General features: G+C 29.4%; 6 protein-coding genes across 13 annotated transcripts; 3 read left to right on the forward strand and 3 right to left on the reverse strand.

The window, feature by feature from the left end:
* Nucleotides 1–882: 882 nt before the first annotated feature.
* LOC106793649 (transmembrane protein 189) lies at nucleotides 883–7,095 on the reverse strand. Its single transcript, XM_014760776.1, has 5 exons — nucleotides 6,680–7,095; nucleotides 4,011–4,639; nucleotides 2,744–2,955; nucleotides 2,451–2,669; nucleotides 883–2,332 (listed from the first exon to the last, which is right to left on the reverse strand). Exons 2-5 carry the CDS (start codon nucleotides 4,240–4,242, stop codon nucleotides 2,072–2,074), a joined length of 924 nt encoding a protein of 307 aa, XP_014616262.1. The 5' UTR covers nucleotides 4,243–4,639; nucleotides 6,680–7,095; the 3' UTR covers nucleotides 883–2,071.
* Nucleotides 7,096–11,478: 4,383 nt separating this feature from the next.
* Nucleotides 11,479–14,771, forward strand: LOC106793623 (mitochondrial ribosome-associated GTPase 2). 2 transcript variants are annotated; one of them, XM_014760714.1, is made up of 8 exons: nucleotides 11,479–11,722; nucleotides 12,789–13,001; nucleotides 13,067–13,309; nucleotides 13,390–13,509; nucleotides 13,587–13,925; nucleotides 14,053–14,191; nucleotides 14,263–14,495; nucleotides 14,569–14,771. In XM_014760714.1, the coding sequence occupies exons 3-8, from the start codon at nucleotides 13,067–13,069 to the stop codon at nucleotides 14,731–14,733; spliced, it is 1,239 nt and encodes a 412-aa protein (XP_014616200.1). In that variant the 5' UTR covers nucleotides 11,479–11,722; nucleotides 12,789–13,001; the 3' UTR covers nucleotides 14,734–14,771. The 2 variants fall into 2 exon arrangements, with proteins under 2 accessions (XP_014616200.1, XP_014616201.1); XM_014760715.1 differs by lacking the exons at nucleotides 11,479–11,722; nucleotides 12,789–13,001 and adding exons at nucleotides 11,806–12,051; nucleotides 12,147–12,613 and having other exon boundaries at nucleotides 13,181–13,309.
* On the reverse strand, nucleotides 14,706–20,160 carry LOC106793621 (alanine--tRNA ligase, cytoplasmic). 5 transcript variants are annotated; one of them, XM_014760709.1, is made up of 15 exons: nucleotides 20,079–20,160; nucleotides 19,372–19,543; nucleotides 19,097–19,285; nucleotides 18,886–19,031; nucleotides 18,585–18,776; nucleotides 18,208–18,498; nucleotides 18,021–18,130; nucleotides 17,627–17,901; nucleotides 17,221–17,544; nucleotides 16,866–17,124; nucleotides 16,539–16,791; nucleotides 16,195–16,465; nucleotides 15,837–16,121; nucleotides 15,564–15,762; nucleotides 14,706–15,487 (listed from the first exon to the last, which is right to left on the reverse strand). In XM_014760709.1, exons 1-15 carry the CDS (start codon nucleotides 20,102–20,104, stop codon nucleotides 14,811–14,813), a joined length of 3,669 nt encoding a protein of 1,222 aa, XP_014616195.1. In that variant the 5' UTR covers nucleotides 20,105–20,160; the 3' UTR covers nucleotides 14,706–14,810. The 5 variants fall into 5 exon arrangements, with proteins under 5 accessions (XP_014616195.1, XP_014616196.1, XP_014616198.1 ...); XM_014760710.1 differs by having other exon boundaries at nucleotides 19,372–19,540; nucleotides 20,079–20,123; XM_014760712.1 differs by lacking the exon at nucleotides 20,079–20,160 and adding an exon at nucleotides 19,859–19,875 and having other exon boundaries at nucleotides 19,372–19,559.
* On the forward strand, nucleotides 20,119–20,971 carry LOC106793625 (probable 28S ribosomal protein S25, mitochondrial). Its single transcript, XM_014760719.1, has 3 exons — nucleotides 20,119–20,324; nucleotides 20,408–20,514; nucleotides 20,631–20,971. The coding sequence occupies exons 1-3, from the start codon at nucleotides 20,188–20,190 to the stop codon at nucleotides 20,891–20,893; spliced, it is 507 nt and encodes a 168-aa protein (XP_014616205.1). The 5' UTR covers nucleotides 20,119–20,187; the 3' UTR covers nucleotides 20,894–20,971.
* Nucleotides 20,972–20,996: 25 nt separating this feature from the next.
* Nucleotides 20,997–23,277, reverse strand: LOC106793624 (probable RNA-binding protein 18). 3 transcript variants are annotated; one of them, XM_014760716.1, is made up of 7 exons: nucleotides 23,023–23,201; nucleotides 22,592–22,890; nucleotides 22,363–22,447; nucleotides 22,150–22,253; nucleotides 21,774–21,987; nucleotides 21,620–21,696; nucleotides 20,997–21,556 (listed from the first exon to the last, which is right to left on the reverse strand). In XM_014760716.1, exons 3-7 carry the CDS (start codon nucleotides 22,366–22,368, stop codon nucleotides 21,340–21,342), a joined length of 618 nt encoding a protein of 205 aa, XP_014616202.1. In that variant the 5' UTR covers nucleotides 22,369–22,447; nucleotides 22,592–22,890; nucleotides 23,023–23,201; the 3' UTR covers nucleotides 20,997–21,339. The 3 variants fall into 3 exon arrangements, 2 of the variants coding, with proteins under 2 accessions (XP_014616202.1, XP_014616203.1); XM_014760717.1 differs by having other exon boundaries at nucleotides 22,150–22,247; nucleotides 22,592–23,277; XR_001382446.1 differs by having other exon boundaries at nucleotides 21,468–21,556; nucleotides 21,774–21,941; nucleotides 22,150–22,247; nucleotides 22,592–23,277.
* A 251-nt stretch (nucleotides 23,278–23,528) lies between these two features.
* Nucleotides 23,529–25,088, forward strand: LOC106793590 (succinate--hydroxymethylglutarate CoA-transferase). Its single transcript, XM_014760639.1, has 3 exons — nucleotides 23,529–23,775; nucleotides 23,875–24,599; nucleotides 24,716–25,088. The coding sequence occupies exons 1-3, from the start codon at nucleotides 23,529–23,531 to the stop codon at nucleotides 24,944–24,946; spliced, it is 1,203 nt and encodes a 400-aa protein (XP_014616125.1). The 3' UTR covers nucleotides 24,947–25,088.
* Nucleotides 25,089–26,506: the final 1,418 nt, after the last annotated feature.

Consider the following 26,506-nt stretch of genomic DNA (forward strand, 5'->3'; position numbering starts at 1 on the left):
ATTATATATGTATATATATTATTTTCCAGTTTGTATATTTGAAAATTATTGTATTATAACACAGCAGTGCAAATATAGCTGTTCATATTACTTTCCATCCGTTTGATTTAAATTCTTTTATAATTTATAGTAAATTAATAATAATTCTTAGGCATTATTATACAAAATTGCATTTTAAGATGAAAAATATGTCTTTTACTCTCTTATGATAAATAAGACTGCTTTATTTACTTAGATGCACAATAAATATTAAACGCATTGAGAAAAGCTCCAGGCATTGCATTATTTATCATCTCTCTTATCTGAAAGATTCATTTAAAGTTTATATTCTTCTTATAACAATAACAATAACAATAACAATAATAAATACCGTCTTTTTCTTAAGAGGCATTTACAACTGACTTGCTGATAAGGAACATATATCATGGCATGATTCTGTATAAAGTATACCGAAATATTAAAAGATCATCACTTTGACTTGAAATCTGTTCATCACATTTGTAGTTTAATTTATTATTAATATAAATGACATAAGAGAAAATATTAAAAATGTTTGCTTGCATTACAAAAATTTATTTTTATATCAGTATACTTTATTCAAAGCAAACCAATCATTCATATGATAATTGCATATAGTAATAGGTCCTTTGGTCCCTGAACCTAGATTTGTACTTATACTTTTAGCACCTTAAGGTTTTACAGTATTTTGACCCTTTTGTTATAAGCTAAGAAGTATAATCGGTGTGAGTGATGTTAAGAAAAATAATCTATGCTATCACTATATTTTTTTGTTTAAATTTGTAATCATACATTTTTTAACGTTTCAAGTTTTTTACAAATTAAATATACATTTACAAATGTTAAGTTTATTTTGCTTTTCTATATCATTGCAATTTTAAATGACATTGCCACTTTTATTAAATAGTTAACACAACAGTTACAAATAAAAATTAATTGCCTATATTATTACAAATACAATGCTGTGATTGTTAGTTCAACATCTAATGCAAATTTTAATTTAGTATATTTTGTGTATACAAGAATAATAAATTATATAGAATAATAAATAAATAAACTATACAATATATACATTTAAACAAAGTGACTTATTAACTGTTAAGTTGGCAATGTCCATTTATATTTTCAAAAACAAGTAATCTTCTATTTTGATACACCTCAATGGGTCAAAGATCTTTAAAGGTTCAGGGAAATTTGCATTATAAGCTATTAAAAAAAAGTTAAGCTTGATTAATATATAAAACTTATTAAAACCATCAATATTTATACAATAATTATTATTATCTTAAAATTTGTTCTTAAATAAATTGTGCGAATGATTGTATATATGAAATCAAGTCAGTTCATTAAATATATGTATATATAATTTATGTAAGTGTGCATATGTGTGTAAAAATTATATATACACGTACGTATACTTTAAGCTTATTATATATATTTATATTTCTTTTTACTTCAGTCACTGGACATATGTGCTTAGAAAACACGTTGAAACTATAGGATAGTTTATTTTTTTTTATTTTAAACTTTGTCTTTACCTTTCCTGTGTTTGCTTAAAGATATTTCATAATGAAATTAATTATACATTTTTTAATGCTAAGATCCAGTGAGTCTTGTGCATTTTGTGAAATCATTGTGCTATGAAACAAATTTCATAATACAGTACAACAGGCCAATTATCAATTTTTTATATGACATATATAACGTTACAATATTACATTTGTCTTATACATGTACATATATTATTGCATGTACGTATTATAAACGTGTAAAGTTCAAAAGCATTTTCAAGTAATACTATTTATTCTTAGTCATTCCAGACTTTTTTTTATTCAAAGGCCTCATAGTACTAGTATAAAAAAACTATATAGATTTAATATCATTTTTATGTGTATCACTCAAGCTTTTACTATTGTCTGTGCATAAATTTCCCTTTTTGTATTTTTAGTCGGTAGTTCGATGTTATTTTATCAGTCCCTCAAAAATATATGATGCTATATTACATATCTTGAATACCCCTAAAATGCAGAGCTAAGAAAAACCATATTAAATCTCAAGATCTTTTCTGTGCCCATTTTAGGTCATCCGCTCTAGGCTTACAACCAGTTAATTTTTCAATAATGATTTCTAAAATACACCAAAACTGGAGTTTTTCTAATGGCCAGTTTAACCAGCCAGTGGTAATGCAAAAATATGTTTCATGCGGCGCAACATGATGCACGCGATGGTGTTTCCTCGGTAAAATTATTCTGTGTTCCTGCAGCCAAACTACCCAGGGAGGAAGTCCGAAGTATGTATGAGACCACTTATGAATCTGTAAAATATCTTTTATTTGTCCCAACTTTGTAACTCGCTTCTCACGAAATGAAATCTTTTATTATAAACGATAATACCATTCATGTTCTATACTTTAAAAATATATGAAAAATTACCTGATTAGTCATTGCTACAAAAATTGCAAGCAAAAACCAATAACACGTCCAAAGAAATTTCTGCTCGATTTCCGGTTCTGATAAAGTAAGAAAATCCCATGTTAATTTAGAAAGGAATGGTATGGTAACCATAAAATTGTCACCATTCGTTTCAATAAAATCGTGTCTCGTTATACTGGTTGGATCAATGTGATGTTCTCGAAAAGGCCTTAAAAAATTCTAGAAAATATTAATAATATTAATAATATGATCATTTTCATTAGAGATGCTTTGTTGATTTTGACAAATCGTACCTTTCCAAGAATGGGTAATTCGACAGAACCCCATGTATCGGCAGCCCAATGAACTAATCCTGATCCAAAATCCGCCGTGACAATTCCGCATAATGCTGCTACTGCTATTGCACTTAAATTTTCAAGTTTTAATCTGACTAGGATGAATAACGAATTTACTGCTACCAATGCAATACAAATACCAACACATATACACTCTTGTGTTCTTTTTCCTGTAAGAAACATAATATATACATGGTTTAACATTAATTGCTAATTATACATCTTTTATTATCTTTCTAAACTAACAATAAGTAACAATTTTTTAATCGATTTTTTAGCCTAATATATTCATATGATAATTTACATACATCGAATATGAATCTATAATTAATTACGATTAGTAACTTGTTATGGCTACTCAAATGGAAAATAGAACAATATAGAAATTACTTTGCTATCATAACATCTTTACATAACAATCTCAACACGATACTGATGTGGTGATTGCTTATATCGTGACAAGTCTTTATTTTGGCTCGCGGAGGTTTCAAGGTACAAGTGACTTATAAGTGGCAAATTTTGGCAAGTAATCAATTCTTATATGATGGATATTTTATTATCATATTCTATACATTTTATGATTTGATTTATTTATTTCATTTTAATTTCTAATACATAATAAATGGAATTGTATATAAAAGTGTATCACTGATACGTTGAATGAATATTATTAATAAAGAAAAAAACAAACTAATTAGCAATCAAGTTTGACTATCTATGTATATATACTGGGAAATATAGATTACAGGAATCTCGTCTTCTTTCATTACTTGCAACCTTGATATGATACACAACCTATAATTTATCAAGCTTAGTATCCATTCAACGATCTCGGCGATAAGAATATCGTATCAATTGCATCAATTTATTTTTTTCTTTATAATAAATTTGACTCTCTTTTTTTCCAATACTTTAACTGTTTTAATAGAAGGACAAAGAATGTCAATAAAATGATAAGAACATAACATAAGCACATTTTAAAGAATGTTTGATATTACGAATATCCATTATTAAACTTATATACTTTTACGAATAAAAGTTCTTTGTATTAAAGATCTTTTGTTTTCAGAGTAATGAAGTAAATTAGAATCATTAGAAGCAAGAAGGATACAAAGAGAAGATCTCTTTCATGTATGCTGAGCTAATGAAGATGAGGTCATGGAGTGAATATGATTTGATTACGTTCGCAGAAATAGAAGAAACAAAGAAATATAAAATAACTTACCGGTACTGTAAAGATTTGCTAATTCTTGTGCACCTTTGTGACTAGGGCCCCATCTCGGTACTATCCTATCTTCATTAGAAGTGGGTACCACTGAATTTGCATTAGGATCATCTTCGAGCATTGAATTTTCGTAAATTTGCCTTTCGGTTTTGACTGGGGCTAAGAAATTTGTAGCCATTGAGCATGCGGCCGATGCAGCTTGTCCTAAATTGGGCACCTTTATGTCATCCATAATTAGCCTACACCTTTACGATTCGATGTTAAATATAAAGGAAATTTGTCTTCAGGAATTACTCGTGTCATGCACCAATCGTTGTACGTCCTTTGGCATCGCAATATTTCGTGTTTCAATAACACGCGAAAATAAAGGAATGAGTATAATTTGTGTATTTTTCTTTAATTTGATTTCGTCGCTCTTCTTCCTTGTTCTGTCTTTTAATTAAAAAATTCGTTTAATATTCTGAATGTTTCAGAATCATTCGAAATTTTCGGCCTCGAAGTAATTCACCGTTTCGTCCCATATCGTCGTGATCATTCTAATTCTATGCACGTTTTTTCTTTTAGTCCCTTGTTTAGAATCCTTTTCCTCATCTGATACCGCATCTGATGATGGTGACGATGATGTTTTCCTTTAAAAATACACATGTTGTAAGAGACGATACGATTACATATTCCGTTGAATTTCCTTCCTATTTCCGTGATATCTCTTACATATCATTATAGACATAACAATTTGCACGCGTAATAGGTTGTGAATCGTACTGCCGGTACCTATTCCTTTTTTCCTCGTGTCCGTTGAGCCAAAACGAAATGACGTCAAATATTGATCGATAAATTTTTTCATTGACTATTGAACTATTTAATAGATTATACGGCGTGGTCGCTTTATTCGTTTCCTTTTATCTTTTTTTTCTATTACTTTCTTTTATTTTCTTTTTAGTTTTTTTTGACACATCTTAACGCGGCTCTAATTTAAAAATGAAACATTTCTAACATCGTCTGTACAATTGTATTTGGCCAAAAGTAATGAACAGCTTATGATAAGATAAGTATTTTTTGCATGAAAAACGAGCACTTATCGTTCCTCATTTTTAACAATTAAAAAAAATTGTGCAAATGTAACAAATAGTAGGTTAAATTTATAATGACATATTAATCGGCATAAATCGACAATTTATAATGACGTTAATCTTTTACGAAAAATGATATTATAAAGTTTTATTCAAATCTCTTTCTACGACTAGATAATGAAAGAAATTAATTTTTAGATCATAATCCTGATCATAATCGCAAGTAAATCTAAACGAAAGTAAGAGAAATCACGAACATTCCGTTAGGTGTGTCAAAACGACGTTGTTGCATTTTTAATACACATATCGTAATTTAATAATAATAACAAGAATAATAATAATAATAATAATAATAGTAATAATAATAATAGTAATAGTAATAATTATAATAGTAATAGTAATAATAATAATAATAATAATAATAACAATAATAATGTCTTGATATAACAATTTTTTAAAAAATATAATGTAAATTTAATAATATCGTTTGTTGTTTTAGGATAAAGAAAAGATCTAATAAGATGACATTCGTTATAAAAGAATAGAAAAACAATTGTGACTATTTAAACGTCTTTACGAGAGTAAGCAAGTTTGTAAGAATACAAAACATCCTTTTAAAAACGAAGTATTAAAATCCGTCGATAATCGAATAGTAGTTTTGAATCTTTCTTTTCTCTTTTTCATTTTTTTTTCTTTACAATTCTCACATTGAGTTAGAGATTTAGGCGAGTGGACAAGGCAACGGAGGCGCCAAAACGTCTGTGCCGGATTTGAGAGTGCGCACGTGCCGCCGGAAAGTGGGTTAATTTCTTGCTCGCACGAGTATAGAGGATGACGACAAAAGTATTATATCCTTTATTACCTCGATTATTCTTCTCTTTACTCCTTCAAGAATTAACGAATGAACGAATGAATTAATAAACGAAGCAATTTGAAAGAATTCTCGAGTGTATCATCCCGTATTATTTTTGCGGACGTTAACCTTACTCATTCTCTCTCTTTCTCTATCTCTTATGTTACAAATAGGAGTTGGTAAGAGACAATTCATTGTGACCCTGCCAACGAGAACAAATTCTCTAACATATGAGTTCATCGAGCTTATTTCAGATATTTCTGCTTTGTTTTAGGTTGAAGTATCAAAAAGGAAAATTGATATGTTAATAAGATAACTAATACTATCAAAAGATCGACCATCAAGCACAAATACGGATACTCCAAAATATAGTGATGTCATCTTTTCCTGTCCACCGTTTTATTGAATGAACTCATTTTATAAATAAAGTGGATGATGATATTTTGAAAAGAGACAGACCATCTGGAAGAAAGTAAAAGATTCATCAATTGTGAGAAAGAGAAAGAAAAAGACAAAAACAGAGAGAGGAAAGCAGGTGGTTGAGAAAAGACCGGCACCGGGAATTAATTTAAAAATGTTGGATCGTGTCGCGTGCATTACTCATTTTTATACGACGGCACCAGCAAACTCGCGTGACGCGACCGACCCACGTTTGCTCTTTCTTACACACACGCACACGCAGAAGGACAAATATACACTACACACGAGAAAAATGACGCGATTCCTTCAAATGAAGAAGGGCGTACCCGTGACAGTGCGATGACGACGATTCTTATCGTTGAATTTGAAGTAACTTCTTCTTGTAGATGTTGATAGTTCAATGAGTTATCCTTAGGAGAAATCGTTGTACTTGTACTGACAGTAGAACAAAAATCCTTCCTTTCGTAGATATCTTCGAGACAAATGTGCCTGAAGCCGGCTCCACGATACACATGTACGCATACGGGGTAGCATGCGTCGAATAATATACTTTTCCGTCGCGAAATACGGTACCGGCTAGCGCGTCCGGGAGTAGAAGAGCCGCCTAGATGTGTGCTATTTGTAAGACGAATGTCGGACGAAAAGGGCGAAGGACGTAAGCGATTCCCAGATAGAAAGAGAGTCAGAAACAGAGAGAGAGGAAAAAGGACGGAACGTGTATGCGTGTACAAGGAGAAATAGATGAAAAGATAAAGATAGCGATATAAGTGATGTATATAATGTGTGTGTGTGCGTATATATATATATATATATATATAAAAAGAAAGAGAAGAATAAGAGAGTAATAGAATAAGAGAAAGAAAAAGAAAGAAGAAAATTGAAACGGCAAGGAATCAAATGCAAGATAGTCAGAGATGATTAATAAAAAAAGGATCACAATTGCGATTTGGGAGGGACGGTAAAGCAACGAGAGGTCAAAGAGTAGCGCGGCAAGCTCTGACGCCGAGGATTATGCTACTGCCGACGGAGACGGAGGCGCTGCTTTCGCTTTCGTTCGTTCTTATCTGCGTTGGAGGAGGTGGCGGTGACGGCTGCGGCGGCGACGGCGACAACGATGACGGCTGCTGCTGCTCGTTCTCGAGCGCCTCCCATCTTTCGAGTTAGACTCTTGAGCAGCCTCAAACTCGAACAAGCGCGCCTCTTCTCTCACTTTCGCGTTTCTCCCACTTTTGTCGTTCGCGATTTACTCGGCGGTCGGTGCCTTCCGGCAAACCTCGCCTTCTTTCGTTTCCGCAACGGACGAAACCGGAGCTGTCCGATCGCGACGCTCCTGCGCATCGTATATTACTATCATACCGTCCATCGAAGTGACACTTTCTCATGATTCTGATCTGATCTTTTTCTTTTTTTTCCCTCCTCTCCTCGCAATCGAACTATTTCGAAACAATTGCGTGTAACACCGATTACAGATTATGCCATCCATTATCGATCGTTCTCTCTATTTCTAACTTTCAATATATGTTTCTTCGTCTTTCTAACTTTATTGCTACTTGTAAGTCATGAGACGTTCCAAAACATAGTACTTATTTCCTGTACTTCTTTAATTATATAGACTGTTACATTAATAACACGATATTATATTTAAATACAGCTTTCTGTAAAAATGTAAATAATGATCTATGGTTTATTGTTATCCAACAAATAACATATCTAGTTCGTTTTTAAATATATCTTTACGGAATGTTAGAATAATAAGAGCAACTGTGTGACTTTGATTTAAGCTTAAATATATTATAAGATTGTATATTTTGTGTTGATCACTGAGGTCTAGATAATGTATACATTTTTTTATTCGTTTGCTCGATTATAAAAGTTACATTACGATTTTTCTTCGCACTTACATTAGACAATAGTATTTTTTTATATGTCACCCTCCAAGTGGCCTTCAAGTTTCACCGCGAAAGAAAGCCGAAGAAGCTGCATAATTTATCGGACGTCCGTCCACGCGTATCGGACTACAGCGTGAAAACCGTCACACAACTTGATGGTCGTTTCGTCTAGGAAACTTGCTGCTTCGTAGAATGCTCATACTTTATTTAATATACGATCGACCATGCGACCAGCTTTAACTTTTTAAATTTTCCGTCTATGTTAGAAGGAAGGACACGTCAACTTACTTTTATCGGGGCATTACAAGGAACGAATTTTTCTTTATATAAACATTTTATCGGAAAGAAGAAATTGAAAACTTTTTCTCAAAATGTATTTTATTATAAATATTTTAGTTATATATATCAACCTCGAAAATTATCTTACTGTATATATTTGCCTTTTTAAAATTCTTTTTGCTTTATTTGCATTTGATGCGTTCGTATATAAAAATATATATCTCTCTCTGTATATATATATATTTGAGTCGACAAACACAATTAGAAAGACAAGTGACCTTTGACATCCTGTACGCAAGGAAATTTACCTTTATCGATGTCGAACCTGGTTCTTCAAAGGAATAATAAACGAGCTCTGTTTCTAAGCAGCAAAAGTCGATACTGAGGCTCGTAGTACGCGTTTATGGCATGATTTCTCTCTGTGTACGTATATCAGCAAGTAGAATGAACATAGTTTATCGCATAACCAAGTCGTACATAAGGTCACTAATGATTTTATTATTAAGCATTCATAATATGTAGACATGGATTTAATACATATATAAATATTCTCAAGACGCGCGCGCGTGTATGTATATTAGACAACACTCCTCTATAATATTCTAATAAGATATGTATATAGTATCTAGTTAATTTGCTTCTATATGTGCGAATGCTACTTTCATTTTCGTCTATTAACACCGTCTCGATCGTCACTAAGATGGCTAAGAAAATTGAATTCTCGCTACGTGATCATGCAAAATATCATTTTAAAATGTATTATTAAAATACAGAATAATGTTTATTTTGATATGAAATCAAGGTTTCCTTATCTAATTATGACGTTATAGCTTATTGCATTTTTAAGATAAACGCTCGTATCATTTCTGAAATGTCACGTAAATAAATAGTAACTGAACGTAATTATGTAAGACAAATAATTAAAGAAAATAATTAATCTGTTAATCAAGGGTTAATAAAAAGAACATTATACATTCATATTCTTCGTATTACGATCTATTCATTTATTCGAAATATTATATCTTCATTCTAATTATTTTCTTTCGAATAAAAATATATTTTGTATATTTTTGTTCACATTGATCGAAAATTTTTTCTGATTAACAGGTCAAAAAAATATTTAAATAATACATTGAAATAATGTAACGTTGTTTAATTTCTTAAAATCATATTACTTTATCGTTTGACAATAAATATAATGAAAAATGCATTTTTTTGAGTATCAAATGCAAAATTCATTTTATATCTGGCTTTTATTAGATAGTTCGTAGAAAACGAAATATTTCTTTATATAGATTAAAAATAACGATAAAAATATCTTTGTTAAGATTGTACATATTTTAGTTAAATCTAGTTAATACTTTTATACGAGAAGCAATATAATGCACATTCGTATGGTTCTAAAATGTGTAAACAGATGATCTTTGATCTGATTTGGTACTGTTAAATGATAAACACACATTTCTCTATGAAAAAAGAAAAGGAATTTAACATTTTATCTGGCAAATACCTCGGAGATTCTCGATAATTCCACGTGCCGCATTACGAATGCACCGCCCGTAAAAGCGAAAGCATGCATTCACTTGATTCTAAATTTGTACTCCAACTGGAGTACTTACTAAAAATAGTTTCATTCATATTGTGTATGATTATACTTGCCAATTGCAAGTATTTCCAAATAAATATATATATATTTATACATAATAAATTCATTAAATATAAGAAATGTTCACATATTTGAACATTTCCAAATAATTTAATTTTATCTTGCTATTTACATTTCATTCTTATACCTCACGTCAAGGAAAAGACTTTATTTTAATTAACGATATCATCCTCGTTGACAGTTTTATTGTTTTTTCTTTCGTCTTTTAAAAATCTTATCTAAAACTAAGACTAGATAATTACAATTATAAGAAAAAAAGAGTTAACGATGTTTATGTCTTGTATAAATTCAATATGGTGAAATTTGTGCATGAAAGTCAAAAAGTAGATATGAAATTTGTATTTTATGACGTATTTTAATTGACGTATTTCATTTGCTCTCTTATACAGGGTTTTCCGCCTAACTAGACCACCTTAAATATATTGCTTATTTCGTACGATTGAAAAAATATTCTGTTCGAAGGTGCCAATAGCGTGATGTGCTGTATTTTTTTCGAGATTTCAAGGTCATCGTATTTTTTTTAAATAGGGCTGCATATTTTCACTACAACAGTCTTATAGCTTATAAAAAAACGAATCCAACGAGGTGCAATATGTTGACCTTCCAGTGATCTTTACCGAGAAAATTGTGAAATGTTTGTCAGTAATTTCAGTACGCGCTTGGGGGACGGTAAATGAAGGAACAAATGCAAATCAATGTGTAAGACACTCATATTAATAAAAATTTTCTCATGTACAAAAGAAGATACTATTTCATAATTTTCTCGATAAAGGTCACTTGAAGATCAACATATTGCACCTCGTTGGACTCGTTTTTTTCTAAGCTATTAGACTGTTGTATTGAAAATATGCAGTCCTAGTTAAAAAAAAATACGATGACCTTGAAATTTCGAAAAATGACCTTGAGAAAAAAATTCGGCCCATCACCGTATTGGCGCCTTCGAATAGAATATTTTTTCCCTCTGACATTTTTTCTATTGTACGAAATAAGCGATATATTTGAGGTGGGCTAGTTATGCGAAAGATCCAGTATATAAATTATTTAAACATTTGGTTTTATTATCTTTTAAAAAATTTTATTAATTTTATTATCTTTTACAAAATATGCGCTATATTTTTAAATAATAATATTGAAATTTTTTAATATCAAGCAAATCATATTTTATTGATATCTTGTATTTGAAATTTCAATTTTGTGATTAATTAATATATCGATTTAAATCGAAAATATTTAATATCGAGTATAACAGTCGATAGTAATTAAACTCTTTGTAAGTTTCTTCCGCAAATAAACTGAAACTATGTCTAAAACTATTTTAATTTGTTTAATAATTAAAAGCAAAAATAACAAAATTTGGTAAAATTTCAAATTAATTTTGTATTATTACATAATTAAGAGTGTCTATATTTCTTACGTAGTGTTTTGTTTGTATTTAAAGTAAGGTTATATAATATTTCATAAACATAACCCTATTCTTTGATAGTTCATCAAAAATATAAATTTTTATTTATAATTCTTTTTAATTTATATAGAAGGTTAGTATTAGTGCTATTATTGTTTTTAAATTTTTAAGTGTAATTGACATTATAATCAAGTCTTATTCATGTGCATTTAATAGACATATTGAAGAAGAGAAAATTTGTTTATTATATTCTAATATAATATTAAACCTTCAATATATATAAAATGAAACCGTCAATTTTTAATGAGAATGAGTCGGTATTACTCGTAGGAGAAGGAAATTTTTCCTTTTCCGTAGCGTTGTGTCAACTTAATCTCAAAATAAATTTAATAACTACGTGCTTCGAATCTGTCATATCTCACGAAACTGGAAAGAAAAACATAGAATACCTAAAAAGGCATGGTTAGTGAACACAAAACAATATATAATATATAATAATTTATAAGATTTAAATGATTTAAAAAGAGAGTGATAAAATTCTATGATTTTCTTTTCAGGCATTCGTGTACTGCTGGGGATAGATGCAACAAAATTAATGGAAAATCCTATTTTGAAAACTAAATCCTTCGATAAAGTTATATTTAATTTTCCTCATGTGGGTGGTAAAATGAGAATAGAAAAAAATCGAGAATTGTTAAGACAATTTTTCATTGAAATTGAAAAGTTAAATAATTCTAATGTAGAAGTATTGATAACTCTTTGTAATGGTCAAGGTGGGACTCCTATGGATGAACCTAAAAGAAATTGGAATGATTCATGGAAAGTTACAGAAATGGCAGCGCATGGAAATTTTATATTAACTATGATAGAACCATTTTTGTGGTCATATTTTCCTAGCTATATAGTTACCGGCTATCGCAGTTTGGAAAAACAATTTCATACCATGCATGCATTGATTCATTTTTTTAGGCGATCAGAGCCACCTAATTATCAAAATATATCTCCAACAAATAAACTTGATATTGTTTCATGCGATATAGATCATTTTTTAAAGAAAGATGTATATCATACACCAAACGAATTATCGGATTTAAAGATTTGGTGCATATATCCACCAGCATTTATATTTGATATAACTATTTGTGTTACTGAAGATTTTAATCCACTCAAATTTTATACTACTTTGTATAATCACGCAGGTTGTATCGTGGATGAAGTTAATTTTATTGGCTTATATATATCTCCATCCAAAGATAAAATCACAAGAACTTATAGAATAACTTACAAGTCTTATGTAGTACCTCTATATCGACAAAGAGTCATTCAAATACATCAAAAATTTATTCCCAATATCTTAGAAGAAAATCTTGATGTTTTAATAGAAAGATAAAATAAATTCAGTGCATTTAAAGGTACAAATCTTATATATATACAAAAATATATTCTACTAATGCTATGGTAATTTATTTATATTTAGATGCATTGTTTTCGTCATCTGAAAAATATTTCTATACATGCGATTCCTTGGTGGTTTGATCAAATACCAAATATTGTAGTTGCAAATATAAAAATACACAGAATAATAGATAAGAAAGTTTATGAATCATTTTATACAAGCACAAATTTTCATTGTGATAATAAACATCTTGCAAATCCTTTACGTAGTCAAAAATCCAAATCATTGAGCAATACATCACAATATTTTGTGGATATAAAACAGGCAAGCTAAATGAAAATATTAATGTTTATTATTATTTACTATTTTACCATTTATCTCATCACAACATATTATTAATATAGGTAAGAGTCATTGGTGGAAGGGGTGGCGACGGAACCATATCATTTCTGCAATTATGGAAAAATGATCGTGCAGGACCTGATGGAGGAGATGGTGGACATGGTGGGCATGTAATTTTTCAGGTAAAATGTCTTAAAAAAAAGGAAAAGGAAGAATAAATTGATTTAACACAAAATATACTTATTACTTATTTAAATAGGTTTCAAAAAATACTAAAGATCTTAAACATATACAAAGTATCTTTAAAGCAGAAGATGGAGAAAATGGCGCTTCTAAAAATTGTCATGGTAAATGTGCAGAGCATAATATTATACCAGTTCCTGTTGGAACTATAATACGTAATATAGAAGGAACAATATTAGCTGATTTGAATCAAGAGAATTCAATGTTTATTGCTGCACGAGGAGGGGCAGGTGGTCATGGGAATCCCTTTTTTACTTCTGACACTCAACAATCTCCAAAAATTTGTGAATATGGAGCAAATGGTGAAGATTTGCAATATATATTGGAAGTAAGAAGTATGGCTCATATTGGACTTGTAAGTGTTTCATGTAATTTTAATTAATATAAAGTTGAATAGCATTGCTAAAGTTTTTCAATATAAAATAAAGTAAATATAAATAGATATGTATATTTTTTTGTTTCATATGAATGTTATTTGACAGATTGGTTTTCCAAATGCTGGTAAAAGTACACTTTTAAGAGCCATATCCAGAGCTAGACCAAAAGTAGCATCTTATCCATTTACAACTTTGAAGCCTCATGTGGGTATGATACCCTATGATGATTATGAACAAATTTCAGGTATAATATCTCAATCATATATATTTTTCTTAATAATAAGATATTAATTAATCCTACTTTAATTATTTTAGTGGCAGATTTACCTGGACTTATAGCTGACTCTCATAAAAATAAAGGTCTTGGTATAACATTTCTTAAACACGCAGAACGTTGTGCTATTTTATTATTTGTTATAGATCTCTCTCTTGATAAACCTTGGGAAGCATTAGAAATATTAAAATATGAAATTAGTCAATTCAACAAAAATTTAAATAATAGATCTCTTATCGTTGTTGCCAATAAGATGGATTTACCTGAAGCAGAGGTAAGAATATGATATAATGATCATTAAATTCTTTAAATTGAAAATATCATATTTCTTAAAGATGTATTTACAGGAAAATCTAAAATTGTTAAAAGAAAAGATCGATATGCCTATTATACCTATATCTGCAAAAGTAGGTATTAATATATCTACTTTGTTAAAAGAGATTAGGGTATTATATGACAGACTAAAAGAAGAAAACGACAAATCAATGAATACAAAGGAAAGTTTTATATAATTTAAATATATGTGTTTAAAAATACATAGTTGTACAAATATTTTATAAAATGAGATTAGTTCCAGCACTCTTTTATTTTACTTTTCAGCCTTCTGTGTTTTGGTACAAAAATGAAAATCTTTCACAACAGCTTTCACTTCTGGTTGATTGAGTATTGTAGAAAACCATCTATTTAAATTCGTATATTGTTTTCTTAATTCCGGAGTTAAAACGTGTTCGTAAAGTGGTAATAATACACTGAATATTGTAACATCCGCGAGAGAAATTCTTTCATTAACGAAATACGTCTTTTTAAGTAATATATTATTTAATTTCTTCAATGAATTCGATGCGTCTTCTTTCGAAGTTTTCCAATCAAATTTAATATTTTTGGGTAATGTTATTTGAGAAGACGATAAAATCCAACCTGTAACTGCTGGTAAAAGGTGATTATTCGTGTAACTAATCCATTGTAGTATTTCACAAAAAGCAAATAAATCATCTTCTAATTTTAATTTAGGATCTGATAAATAATAAGCTATGGCACTATTATCACTAATTTGAATATCACCAATTTCTAAAATCATATCTGTTTTAGAATTCTTATCGTCTTCCACATATTTTATTTGAAGATTTTTATTGCAGTATTGTGCTACTATTTGAGCTTTGTAGCTTTTAATGCTATTTTTATTTCCGAAAATTGTCAATTTTTGAAATTTTTTTGCATCCACTGAATTTGTATTTTTTACATTAGCAGTTGAATTAGAAGGAAGATCTAAAAAGTAACAAAATAATTTCTTTTTTTTTTCCTTAATTAATTCTTAAAGAAATAAATTGATAATTAATTTTACCTTGAATAGTTGATTTCTCATTTACAATTCCAAGTTTTGAATTAGCAAATTCTTTTGCTTTTTGTATTATTTTATGAAGAGAAGAAATATTCGGGCCTGAAGCTTGAGCAGATTCAGCTTTTCCACCGCCTTTACCTCCCAAAAGAGGAGCAATCTCTTGAACCCATTCATTAGCCTTCAAACCTTTGCTTATAGCGGACTAAAATAATTGTAATTAGTTTGACATATTCTCTTAGATTACAGTATTTGTTCTTCTTTCTTTTCTTCACTTACTTTAGGCACAGTAGTAAGGACAAATATTTTCTTGGCATCTTCATCAACACTTATTAATAATGCACTAGTGTTTGGAGATAAACTTTTAATTTTTTTCAATGCAGAATCTAAAGCTTTTGTATTACTAAATGCTTTCAATACTTCTACAAATACAGCACAGCCAATATTTGATTGAATTATCTCTTGAACGGACTCAACTACTGCATTAGCAACAGCAGCCTTAGCTAATCTTTCTTTATCATCGAGTGATTTTTTTAATTCTTTCAGCATTACACGCATATTATCCTATATTAAAAAAAAAACATGAACAATTAAAAATTTAGAAAAATCAATTATAAAGTCATACAATTAAATATACCTTCTTCCAACTATGAATCGTAGCATGAGATATATCTTCATTTAGTTCTACTATCTGTCTAACATACTCTTTAGAATATGTACTATTTTTATCAGTGTCTTCTTCAATAGTATTTTTCAACTGATTTAATTTATCTTCTAACAGAGCTGCTTTCTTAATTGCTTTTTTTGCTTCAGGTCCAGTTAAAGCAATTATACGTCTTATACCTTTAGCAATAGCTTCTTCATTGCTTATGACAAAATCACCAATGTGTCCTGTATTATGTAAATGTCTGTAATATAAAAATAACTAAAAAATATATACTTTTATTAAACATAATGGTTAATAAAAAGATGTACTCTTACGTTCCACCACAAAATTCTACACTGGTCTTCAACGCAGCATTATTCAACGGATCTTTTTCCAAATCTTCTATTGGTATACCAACACTAACTATTCTAACAGGATCAGGATAAGTTTCTTCGAACATAGCACGTAATCCTTTGATAGTTTTAGCTAATGCCAGATTACTTTCTTTAGCAAAGATATTTTTTTTCTGTTTTACTATATCGTTCGTAATTTCCTCTGTTTTTTTCACTTGATCCGTAGTCATAGCTCCTGCAATGTAAAAATATAATTAATAGAAATTTTAAATATATAGTTTGATAAAAAAAAAAGTACTTTTAATAAACCTTTATTAGTAAAGTCGAAACGTAATTTGTCAGGTGCAACTAACGATCCTTTTTGATCGGCTTCTAAACCCAAAACTTGCCGAAGTGCATAATTAAGAACATGTGTTGCTGTATGATTACTCATTATCAGACGTCTACGAGTAGTGTCAACGTTTAGATGAACCTTATCACCCTTCTTCAGCACTCCTTCTCCAACTGTACCAATATGTAATACATAACCACCTCTAACCTGCACATTCGTAATCCGTATTTCAGTTTCCTGAAATGTAAAATAAAAATTAGAATATTTGCACAATATATTTTATTATATAGAATTTTATCAAATATTTAGTCTTTTAAAATAATATATATTTACTTCATCGTCAACTTTAACTAGAAATCCTTCGTCATATATTTGTCCACCCTGCTCCGCATAAAAGTTCGTCTTATCTAACAATATTCCAACTTCTTCCCCAGAATGTACTTCTTCAACGAAAGTTTTCGCGTGTCTTAAAGCAATGACAGTACTAGTGCATGTCTGAAACGAATATTCTTCATACGGATCTTTGCCTTTTACATTGTAATCATATTTTGGTAAATCATTGGTCATTGGTACTCCTGTATTTTGCAATTCTGTGATTGCATGAACATCCAAATTAATTTGATCATCTACCCCTCCAACTTTATTTTGAGAGATAAGCTAAAATAAATGATATAATAAAAATAATAATTCTTATCATTAAAAATATAAATAACATAAAATATTACAGTCATTTTAATACCTGCGCTTGTTTTTTTGCTTCCTCATAAGCAACCATATCAACTTTCAAACCTTTCTCTTCAGTCATAAGTTGTGTTAAATCAACCGGGAAACCATATGTGTCATACAGACGCCATGCAACATTTCCTGGAACAACCTTAGAAGATTCGAGTTTTGATATAGTTCGATTTAACAAATTTCGTCCACGTGATAAGGTTTTTAAAAATTGAGTTTCTTCTTCATTAATTATATCAATTATACTTTGAGGATCTTTTTTTACTTCTGGGAATACATCACCTAGCAAAATAAATAATAGAATAAGATAAATAGAAATATAGATAAAATATATATATAGATAAATAAAAATAGAATAAGATAAACAGAAAAATAGAAAATCTTTTAAAATTGATGCTTACCAAGTAACTCTACTACAACGTTTACCAAAGATGCAAAGAAACCAGGTTTTGCATTTAATTTCTCAGTGGCATAACGTACAGCACGTCGCAAAATTCTTCTTAAAACATAACTTAAAGCAAATAAAATTAATTATTAAAATAACAAAATGTAATGTAAATGAAATATTTCTACCAATATGTAATTTACCCTCTTCCAGTATTATCAGGCATTCCTCCATCCGCAAGAGCAATAGTTATTGTTCTTGCATGATCTGCCAAAACTCTATATGCCATATCAATTCCATCTTTATCAGCATTTCCTACTCTTCCTTGATAAGGCGGTACTCCGGTACCTTTCTGAATAGTTTCAAAAAGAGGCATAAATAAGTCAGTATCATAATTAGCTTTTTTATTTTGAATAACTGATACTAAACGTTCTAATCCTAAACCACAATCAATATGTTTTTTCGGTAGAGGTTTTAAAATACCATCTGATTCCCTGTAATATTTGTTAAATTTAATTTGTATCGTTCAATATCATAGAAAGTATTATGAATATGCAAGTATCTGTTATATTCATATTACCGATTATATTGAATAAATACAAGATTCCAAACTTCTAAAACATCTGGATCATCCATATTTACTAAATGAGCAGCTTCCCTACTACCAATTCTATCATAATGTATTTCACTGCATGGTCCACAAGGACCAGTTTCTCCCATTTCCCAAAAATTATCCTTCATACTACCTGGTAAAACATGTGAAGCTGGTACCCTATACAAAAAATGAAGTTGATTATAGTACGTGCACATTTGAATAAATATATCTGAATGTTTTAATCATAAAGTAAATATTATTTATTATATTATATCTTTAATTATACCCAAGAGAAAGCCATATGTCTTTGCACTCATTATCAGGATCTAATCCAGATTTTTCGTCTCCTCCAAAATATGTAATGTATAATCTATCGGATGATAATTTTAAATTAACTGTTAAATACTCCCAAGCCCATGAACAAATTTCTTTCTGAAACATTTTATTATTTTATAAAAAATAAGTATTATGAGTATAATTACCATACGAAGACATACCTTAAAATAATCACCAAATGACCAGTTACCCATCATTTCAAAGAAAGTATGATGATAAACATCTTTTCCAACGTCGTCTAAATCATTATGTTTACCTCCAGCTCTTATACATTTTTGAGAATTAACAACTCTCACCCATTTTGCCATATCACTATTAGGATCCACCGTACCAAGAAATATTGGTTTGAACTAAAATAAATCATATATAATAATTATACATAATGTACTCAAACAATTATATTTAGATTATATATTAGAGAAACAGAATATTATACTTGATTCATTCCAGCATTGGTAAAAAGTAAAGTTGGATCATCGTGAGGTATTGTTGAACTTGAATGAACATATTCATGCCCTTTACTTTTAAAAAAGTCAATGTAAGATTGACGTATTTCCTTAGCTGTCATTAACTGACTCATTTTTATCTTTGCTCCTTTTTCAGCCCTTCTGGAATAATACTAATCTGTAATTAGTATTTATTTACGAATTTAATACCATATGGAAATAGATTACATCAGCTGTTAAAGCACAAATTAAAAATATATATTATCATCTATGAGAAAAAAAAGTATTACTCAAACAAGATCATTTTATAACACGTACCGTATAACTTTGTATTTAAATCAAAAAATTATTAATTAATAATAATTGATGATATATTTGAAACGCAAATGTTATAAACCGTGTAGCCGACACATGTGAGTGTTACCGATTAAAAGTATTGCGAGGAGAAAGGTAAGAAAACATGTGTATGCAATTTACCCCTCCACTGCTGATAACCTCCAATTAAAAACGAATTTTTTTACTATAGTTTTACAATATTGATTTTAATAGTAGGCGGAAAAAACATAAATAATTGCAGATAAATTTTTTATTAAATTATAATAATCTCACCAATATATATATATATAAGTATTAGTTATAATTAATTATAAATTCGTTTAGATTAGTCGTCACCCTCATATTAAAATTCCTACATTACCCTTGTAGTTCATATATTTTCTGCATCTGTCGCTGAAGTTGCACAAGCGCTTTAAACAAAACATGGTGAATAACCTTTACGCGTGAAAACTTGATCAAAATCTATCAAAATGCCGTTTATGATAGGTACAGCACCTATACGTAGAACACTCAAGTATCTACAAGCAGGAAAATTAGTTTTAAAGGATAAAATACAAATATTCGCTATTAATTATAATACTAGTGGACAGCATCATGCAGGGGCAAGGTAAAATTTAGGTTAAGTATTTTGATATTATCAAACTAACATTTTTAGAGAAGTTATATTTTTTCAATGATTTTATGCTTTAGAGAATTCATATTTTGGTACTTACCACAAATACAATACAAAAATCCGGATGTACAGATTATTACGTTTAAAAATATGACACCGTCTCCTTTTATTAAATGTTATTATGGTATGTAATTTTAGAAATCATTTGAACTACACGGTAATATTGTATTATAGTATTAGTATTAGATGTGTTATATATGTTGTTAAAAGTATATAATATATATTATTGTCCTTTGACAGAAAATGGAAAAACAATGTTAATAGATATAGATAGTCAACCAAAAGAAGACATTATTCAACATCTTATTAAAGTCGTTGGTAAATCGGAGCAACTTTTAGCGAAAGAGGCTATACTCAAAGAAAAAAAGGATAATCCTGCTAATTTTGGTGTTGGTTGTAAAATGAGTTGTATATGTGAAATTCCTGGGCAAGTACCTTGTCCTGGTGTAGTACCTCTTCCTTATCATATGCGTGGAAAAACATATTCGAAAAAAGATTTCTAATGTAGATTTGTTAAGTATAAAGTTAATGATATGTCTAAGTAAATAATAAATATTATTTCATATAATTTAAGATAATAATTTAAAAATCCTGTTGTAAAATTTATTATATGTTTTTGTTTATTATCAAAAGACTCGATACAATATATTATGAAAATACAAGTACGTCATGTACATACATATTAAGCATAGCATTATCAATGAATTAAAATAGTTACATTTGTGGTGCTTTACATTTGTCTGCACCGTATAGGAATCATTTACACGCACACACACATGCACACACAAGAGAAAAATCAGTAATTTTATGCTTTTTCTATGCTTTTATAAATAGAAATGATATAAATATAGATGACGATAATAAGATGAAAAGGATTCCATACTGTATTTTTCTCCATATGATCATTCAAAATGTGTCATTTATGAAAAATGTATATAGACAGTTTGAGTTATCTTCTCGGCTTATAACGATTATATGGCTTATTGTTGTGATGATGGTTTCCTCGATTATGATGGCGCGTAGATGTGGACGGTTTTTGGTTTTCTGTTCTCTGATATAAATGAATGATAGGAGATCCATCCAAAGGTTTGTTTAATTCAAATTCTTCTTCTGATTCTTTCATTAATTTTAGCTTTGCTTCTATTGCCTGGATAGCTGTCTCACGACTATAGAGATTAAATTACGATTAGTATCCATATTTGAGATATCTATTGAAATTAAGAACCTACCTTATTTTTTTATCTTCTTTTTTTGCGCCTGCTAAAGCAGGTATGTCTATTTTTGGCTTTGGTTTTTCTATGTCAGGCTACAAATAAATTAATATAGAGCATATCATTTCAATTAAATTATATACAATTATATTTGTACAGTTTCTTCACTTACCTCTGTGACACTATGAGCCCATCTTACTACTATATTTTTAGCACCTACTTTTAAATTATGCAAAGCGTCTTTAGCTGCTTCTGCATCTTCTATCTTTTTGTAAGTAACAAATGCATAACCTCTTGGTTGGCCAGCTTGTGGACCTGACCGGTGAAATAGCAGGTCGAACTTTTCAATTGTTCCATGTTTTTGGACGAGTTTCAGGAGTTGGTACCAGTTGATAAATAAACAGTTAGTTTTTCAAATAGTTTTATAAATAACAAATGGGTCATTGCTCAATATGATATTTTGTTTTGATCAATTAATATATCACATACAAATTGAGAAAACGAATGACTCATTTGAAGAAATCTAATATAATCATGCAAATACTTACTCATTAATCCTAAGATCTAAGTTGCCCACCCATAGTCTTCTATCTTCTACCTGATTTGATTTAATAGGTTCTAATGGCAAAGGAACTTTAGCACCTGACTGTAACTCATAATCAAAATTAACCAACGATTTTGTGATTATCACATATTAAATAATATTTTGTAATCTTAAGGAAATATATCAAATATATCTGATTCAATTTCTAGAAACTTACCTCCATACCAATGGGAGAGATAAATAAGCTTTATCACATTAATAACAAGAAACCCTAGCCAGTTGGTACTGATTCCAATATAAATCTGTAAATAAAATCAAGTAGTAGATTTTTCTTTTATTTTAAAGAAGCCATACAGACATAATGTAATAGGTTATAGCGTACACTTCAGTGAAGAGCTATTTTAGAAAGAAAAAATATATAAAAAGAGTTCCATTATTTTTATTACCTGAGGAGGACTTTACAATTAAGTGCGTCATTTTTTGAGATCTCTCAACGAGGTTAACATAATACATAATATCAATGAATAATATATAAGAACCGAAAACCAAACGTATAGCGTAAGTGCATTCACAATGAGATTGTGTGCAACCAATTGCTACCTATCTGTATACAGATATGAAGTTTGATCCAGTAACAATGTTTTGCAAAGGCTTAGTGTGCGTCTTATGCGTATATTTACATGGCACGGCGTCCAAAGTATAATCACTGACAGGATGCGCCATCTGGAGTGTCATCAGATTGTTGCTTCAAAAAGAAACATTGCGAATAAAAATATATGTTAGTCGGAGCAACATAATTAATGTTTTATATTGTAATTGATTTCTTCTTTTTCTTATTACATTATTTTCATTGATCGTTACAAATAAAAATACTCACGAATATAAAGTTAAAAGTTACGTATCATTCGAGTGTAGTTACATATAATTATTTAAATATGGCGTCATTCTTATGTATATTTTATTAGAGATAAACACACGATAGTAAATAACTTCTTAGTGCGTTTATATTGTTTTCATCTCAGTCTACATTTTGAAGAGTAATCAGGTGATATGGAAAGAACAACTTTGCCCGAACAATCAGCATCTCAAACGGAAACAGTCTTGGAGGGGGATAACACCGATTCTGGATCACAGGTATTGTTAGTTTATACGTCATTTTACTGATAGTGCCGATTACTTGTTATTCTGTAAGAAATAACGTTAACGTTGCAAGTCTGACGTTTTTCTACAATTAAGAAATCGATTGTAATTATTATTGATCAAGACTTTTACTTGTCAACGAATTTTTATATACGAATGCCGTTGTTTATATTTACGGTAGTAAATTTGACCTATATTATTGTTTTTCTCCATTCCGAGTTATATTTGTAAGTAAAACAAAACATGTGTATTCTGTTTGGTTCTACTGTATTATACTCCACTGTAGAAACAAGATTTTTACCATTTGTATACAACATCAAAAAATATAAGAATTTCTCTACTATACCAGAGAATGATAGTTCTCCACTATCTGGGATTCGGATATTGGATCTCACACGTATAGTAGCTGCTCCATACTGCACTATGATCCTTGGAGATCTTGGAGCAGAAATTATCAAAATTGAGAAGCCTGGTAGTGGCGACGAAGCACGTAAATGGGGACCACCATTTTTTAAAGGAACCCAAGAATCTATTTATTTTACTAGCATTAATAGAAATAAGAAAAGTATATGTATTGATTTGAAAAAAGGAAGAGATATTATCTACGAATTGGCTAAAAAGTCTGATGTATTTGTAGAAAATTATATTCCAGGAAAGTTAACAAAAATGGGTTTAGGATATACAGATATTAAAAAGATTGCACCTCATCTTATTTATTGTTCTTTGACTGGTTATGGCTCTGAAGGTCCTTATGCTTCTCGACCAGGTTACGATGTCATTGCTAGTTCTATTGGTGGCCTTTTACATATCACAGGCACTAAAGATGGACCTCCGTGCAAAGTTGGTGTACCTATGACCGATATGGCTACAGGTCTTTACGCACATGGTGCTATCATGGCAGCATTAATTCAAAGATTTAAAACTAAGGAAGGACAGTGGATTCAGTGTAATCTTTTATCTACTCAAATTGCTAGTTTAATAAATATCGGTTCAAATTACTTGAATACTGGCCAAGAAGCAGTAAGATGGGGTTCTGAGCATGAAAGTATTGTGCCTTATGAAGCTTTTCCAACTAAAGATGGATATTTAACAGTTGGCACAGGAAGTGATGCTCAATTCTCTGATCTAATTCAAAAGATGCAGTTAGTAGAATTAGATAGCAATAAATTTAAGAATAATGTTAGTAGAGTGCTCAACAGAAAAGAATTATTGAATATACTTAGAAATGAATTTAAAAAGAGAACGAATAAAGAATGGATGATGATATTTGAGGGATCTACATTTCCATATGGACCTGTTAATACTATAGAACAGGTAAATTCTTGTTTGGAAATTCCAGGAGTTACATTCGTCAAGAAATATTGTAAAAAATTGCCCAAAAATAAAATTATTCTATAATAGGTTTCTATGTGTATTACATTACTTTTTAGGTTTTTGAAGACGATCATGTAAAACACATAGGATTGGTTAAAGAAATGGAACATTCTATTGTAGGAAAAATACGAGTTGTTGGACCACCAGTAACATATAGTTATGCTAATAATAGTGTCAGACTTCCAGCTCCAATGTTAGGGCAACATACAAGTGAAATCTTGAAAGACATATTAAAATATTCTGATGATAAAATAAAAAATTTAACATTGCAGAAAATTATACAGTGACTAAATTAAAGTATTATCGTTATTTATATTTTACTGATTATATATCCATTATTTTACAATAATAATATATGATATTTTATTTACGTAATAATTTTACAATTAAACAATATATTGTATTGTACAATAAAACTTATTTGTATCAAGCTTATTTATCATTTCTTACAATTTTTGATAATATTCTTATAATAACAATATCTTATTAATGCAATCAATTTATATTGTTTAGGATGTTCCAACTGTACATTTGCGGCTCAGAAAACCACGATCAAACAAAAAAGTTCAATGGACTCAGGGAACTGTGGATAACGAACATATGAATAAAAAGAAATCGAAGTGTAAGTTTATTCCAATGAATTATTATTCAGAAAATCATTCAAAGTTAAATGTATATTTAGTTTTTGACATTTTGTTTAGGTTGTTGTATTTATAAAAAACCTAAAAGTTTTGGCGAAAGTAGTTCCGATGACAGTGATGATGAATGCGAACATTGCCATGGTCATAAGGACGATCATGAAAAACCTCTACCAAATAACACAGAACCGTCCGAATGTATGTGACTATACTATAGTAAATTATTAAATTAAGTTATTTTATATAGAATCAAATATTCAAGGGAAAATATTTTTCTATCTTTTTTAGAATGAATAGAAGCAAAATTAATAAATATATATATTATAATTTTCTCGTAATAACAATTTCCCATTGTGAGACTAGGGTGTCCATGATCTGTCTTCCACATCAGTGTTACATAGGTTTTATCTGAGGAAAGTATAAGCATCCCAGGTTGGTTAAATAACTTTCTTAGTTCTTATTGCATTGTGACATTTAAATTATGCATCTTATGTTAGTGTTTGTGTACATATTCAAATATATATATTTTAAAATAATATATAACTTAATGAGCTTGATATTACAGGTACTGCAATCACCAATTATTATAAATATCATAAATTAAAATCTTATTATAATGTGAAATATACAGTATTATGCACAGATGTTGTAAAGAAAGCTGCTAATACAGACTGCAGCATTATGTTGATGTTTTATGAAACGTGAGTGATTCATTTTATATTTGCTTTTTTAAAAGGAAGGATGATATAATATTAGTATATTACATCTCAAACTGTTCAATTTTTTAATATCCTGTAGAAATTCAAAATTTTTAAAACAATAAACTATTTAATGAATTTACTTTTTTTTAAATACATGTTTTTAAAAAGTTTTCATAACAATTTAATTATGATTCACGTATCTCCAATTATTTTCATTTAATTACTATAAATAATAGAGGTCCGCCATAGTTTTTTTTATTTTAGTTGAAATTAACATTACTGATCTAAAAGTCTCTCTCAAAGAGTTTTATTTTTATTTAGTTATGGAAAATTTAAATTCTTGTATAGGTAGTAGATTAAAAACTTTAGAAACATGTTATTTAAAATTAGATTTTATTGAAAAAGTTTTCATCAATTTCTAATCAATATAAAGAAATTTGATTTTCTAAACTTATCTTCTTTATTACACGGCCCAATATAATATATATATAAAAACAAAATTTCCTGA

Source organism: Polistes canadensis, unplaced genomic scaffold (assembly GCF_001313835.1).
Source record: "Polistes canadensis isolate GaletaPanama2010 unplaced genomic scaffold, ASM131383v1 scaffold_16, whole genome shotgun sequence".
NCBI classification, from domain to species: Eukaryota; Metazoa; Arthropoda; class Insecta; order Hymenoptera; family Vespidae; genus Polistes; species Polistes canadensis.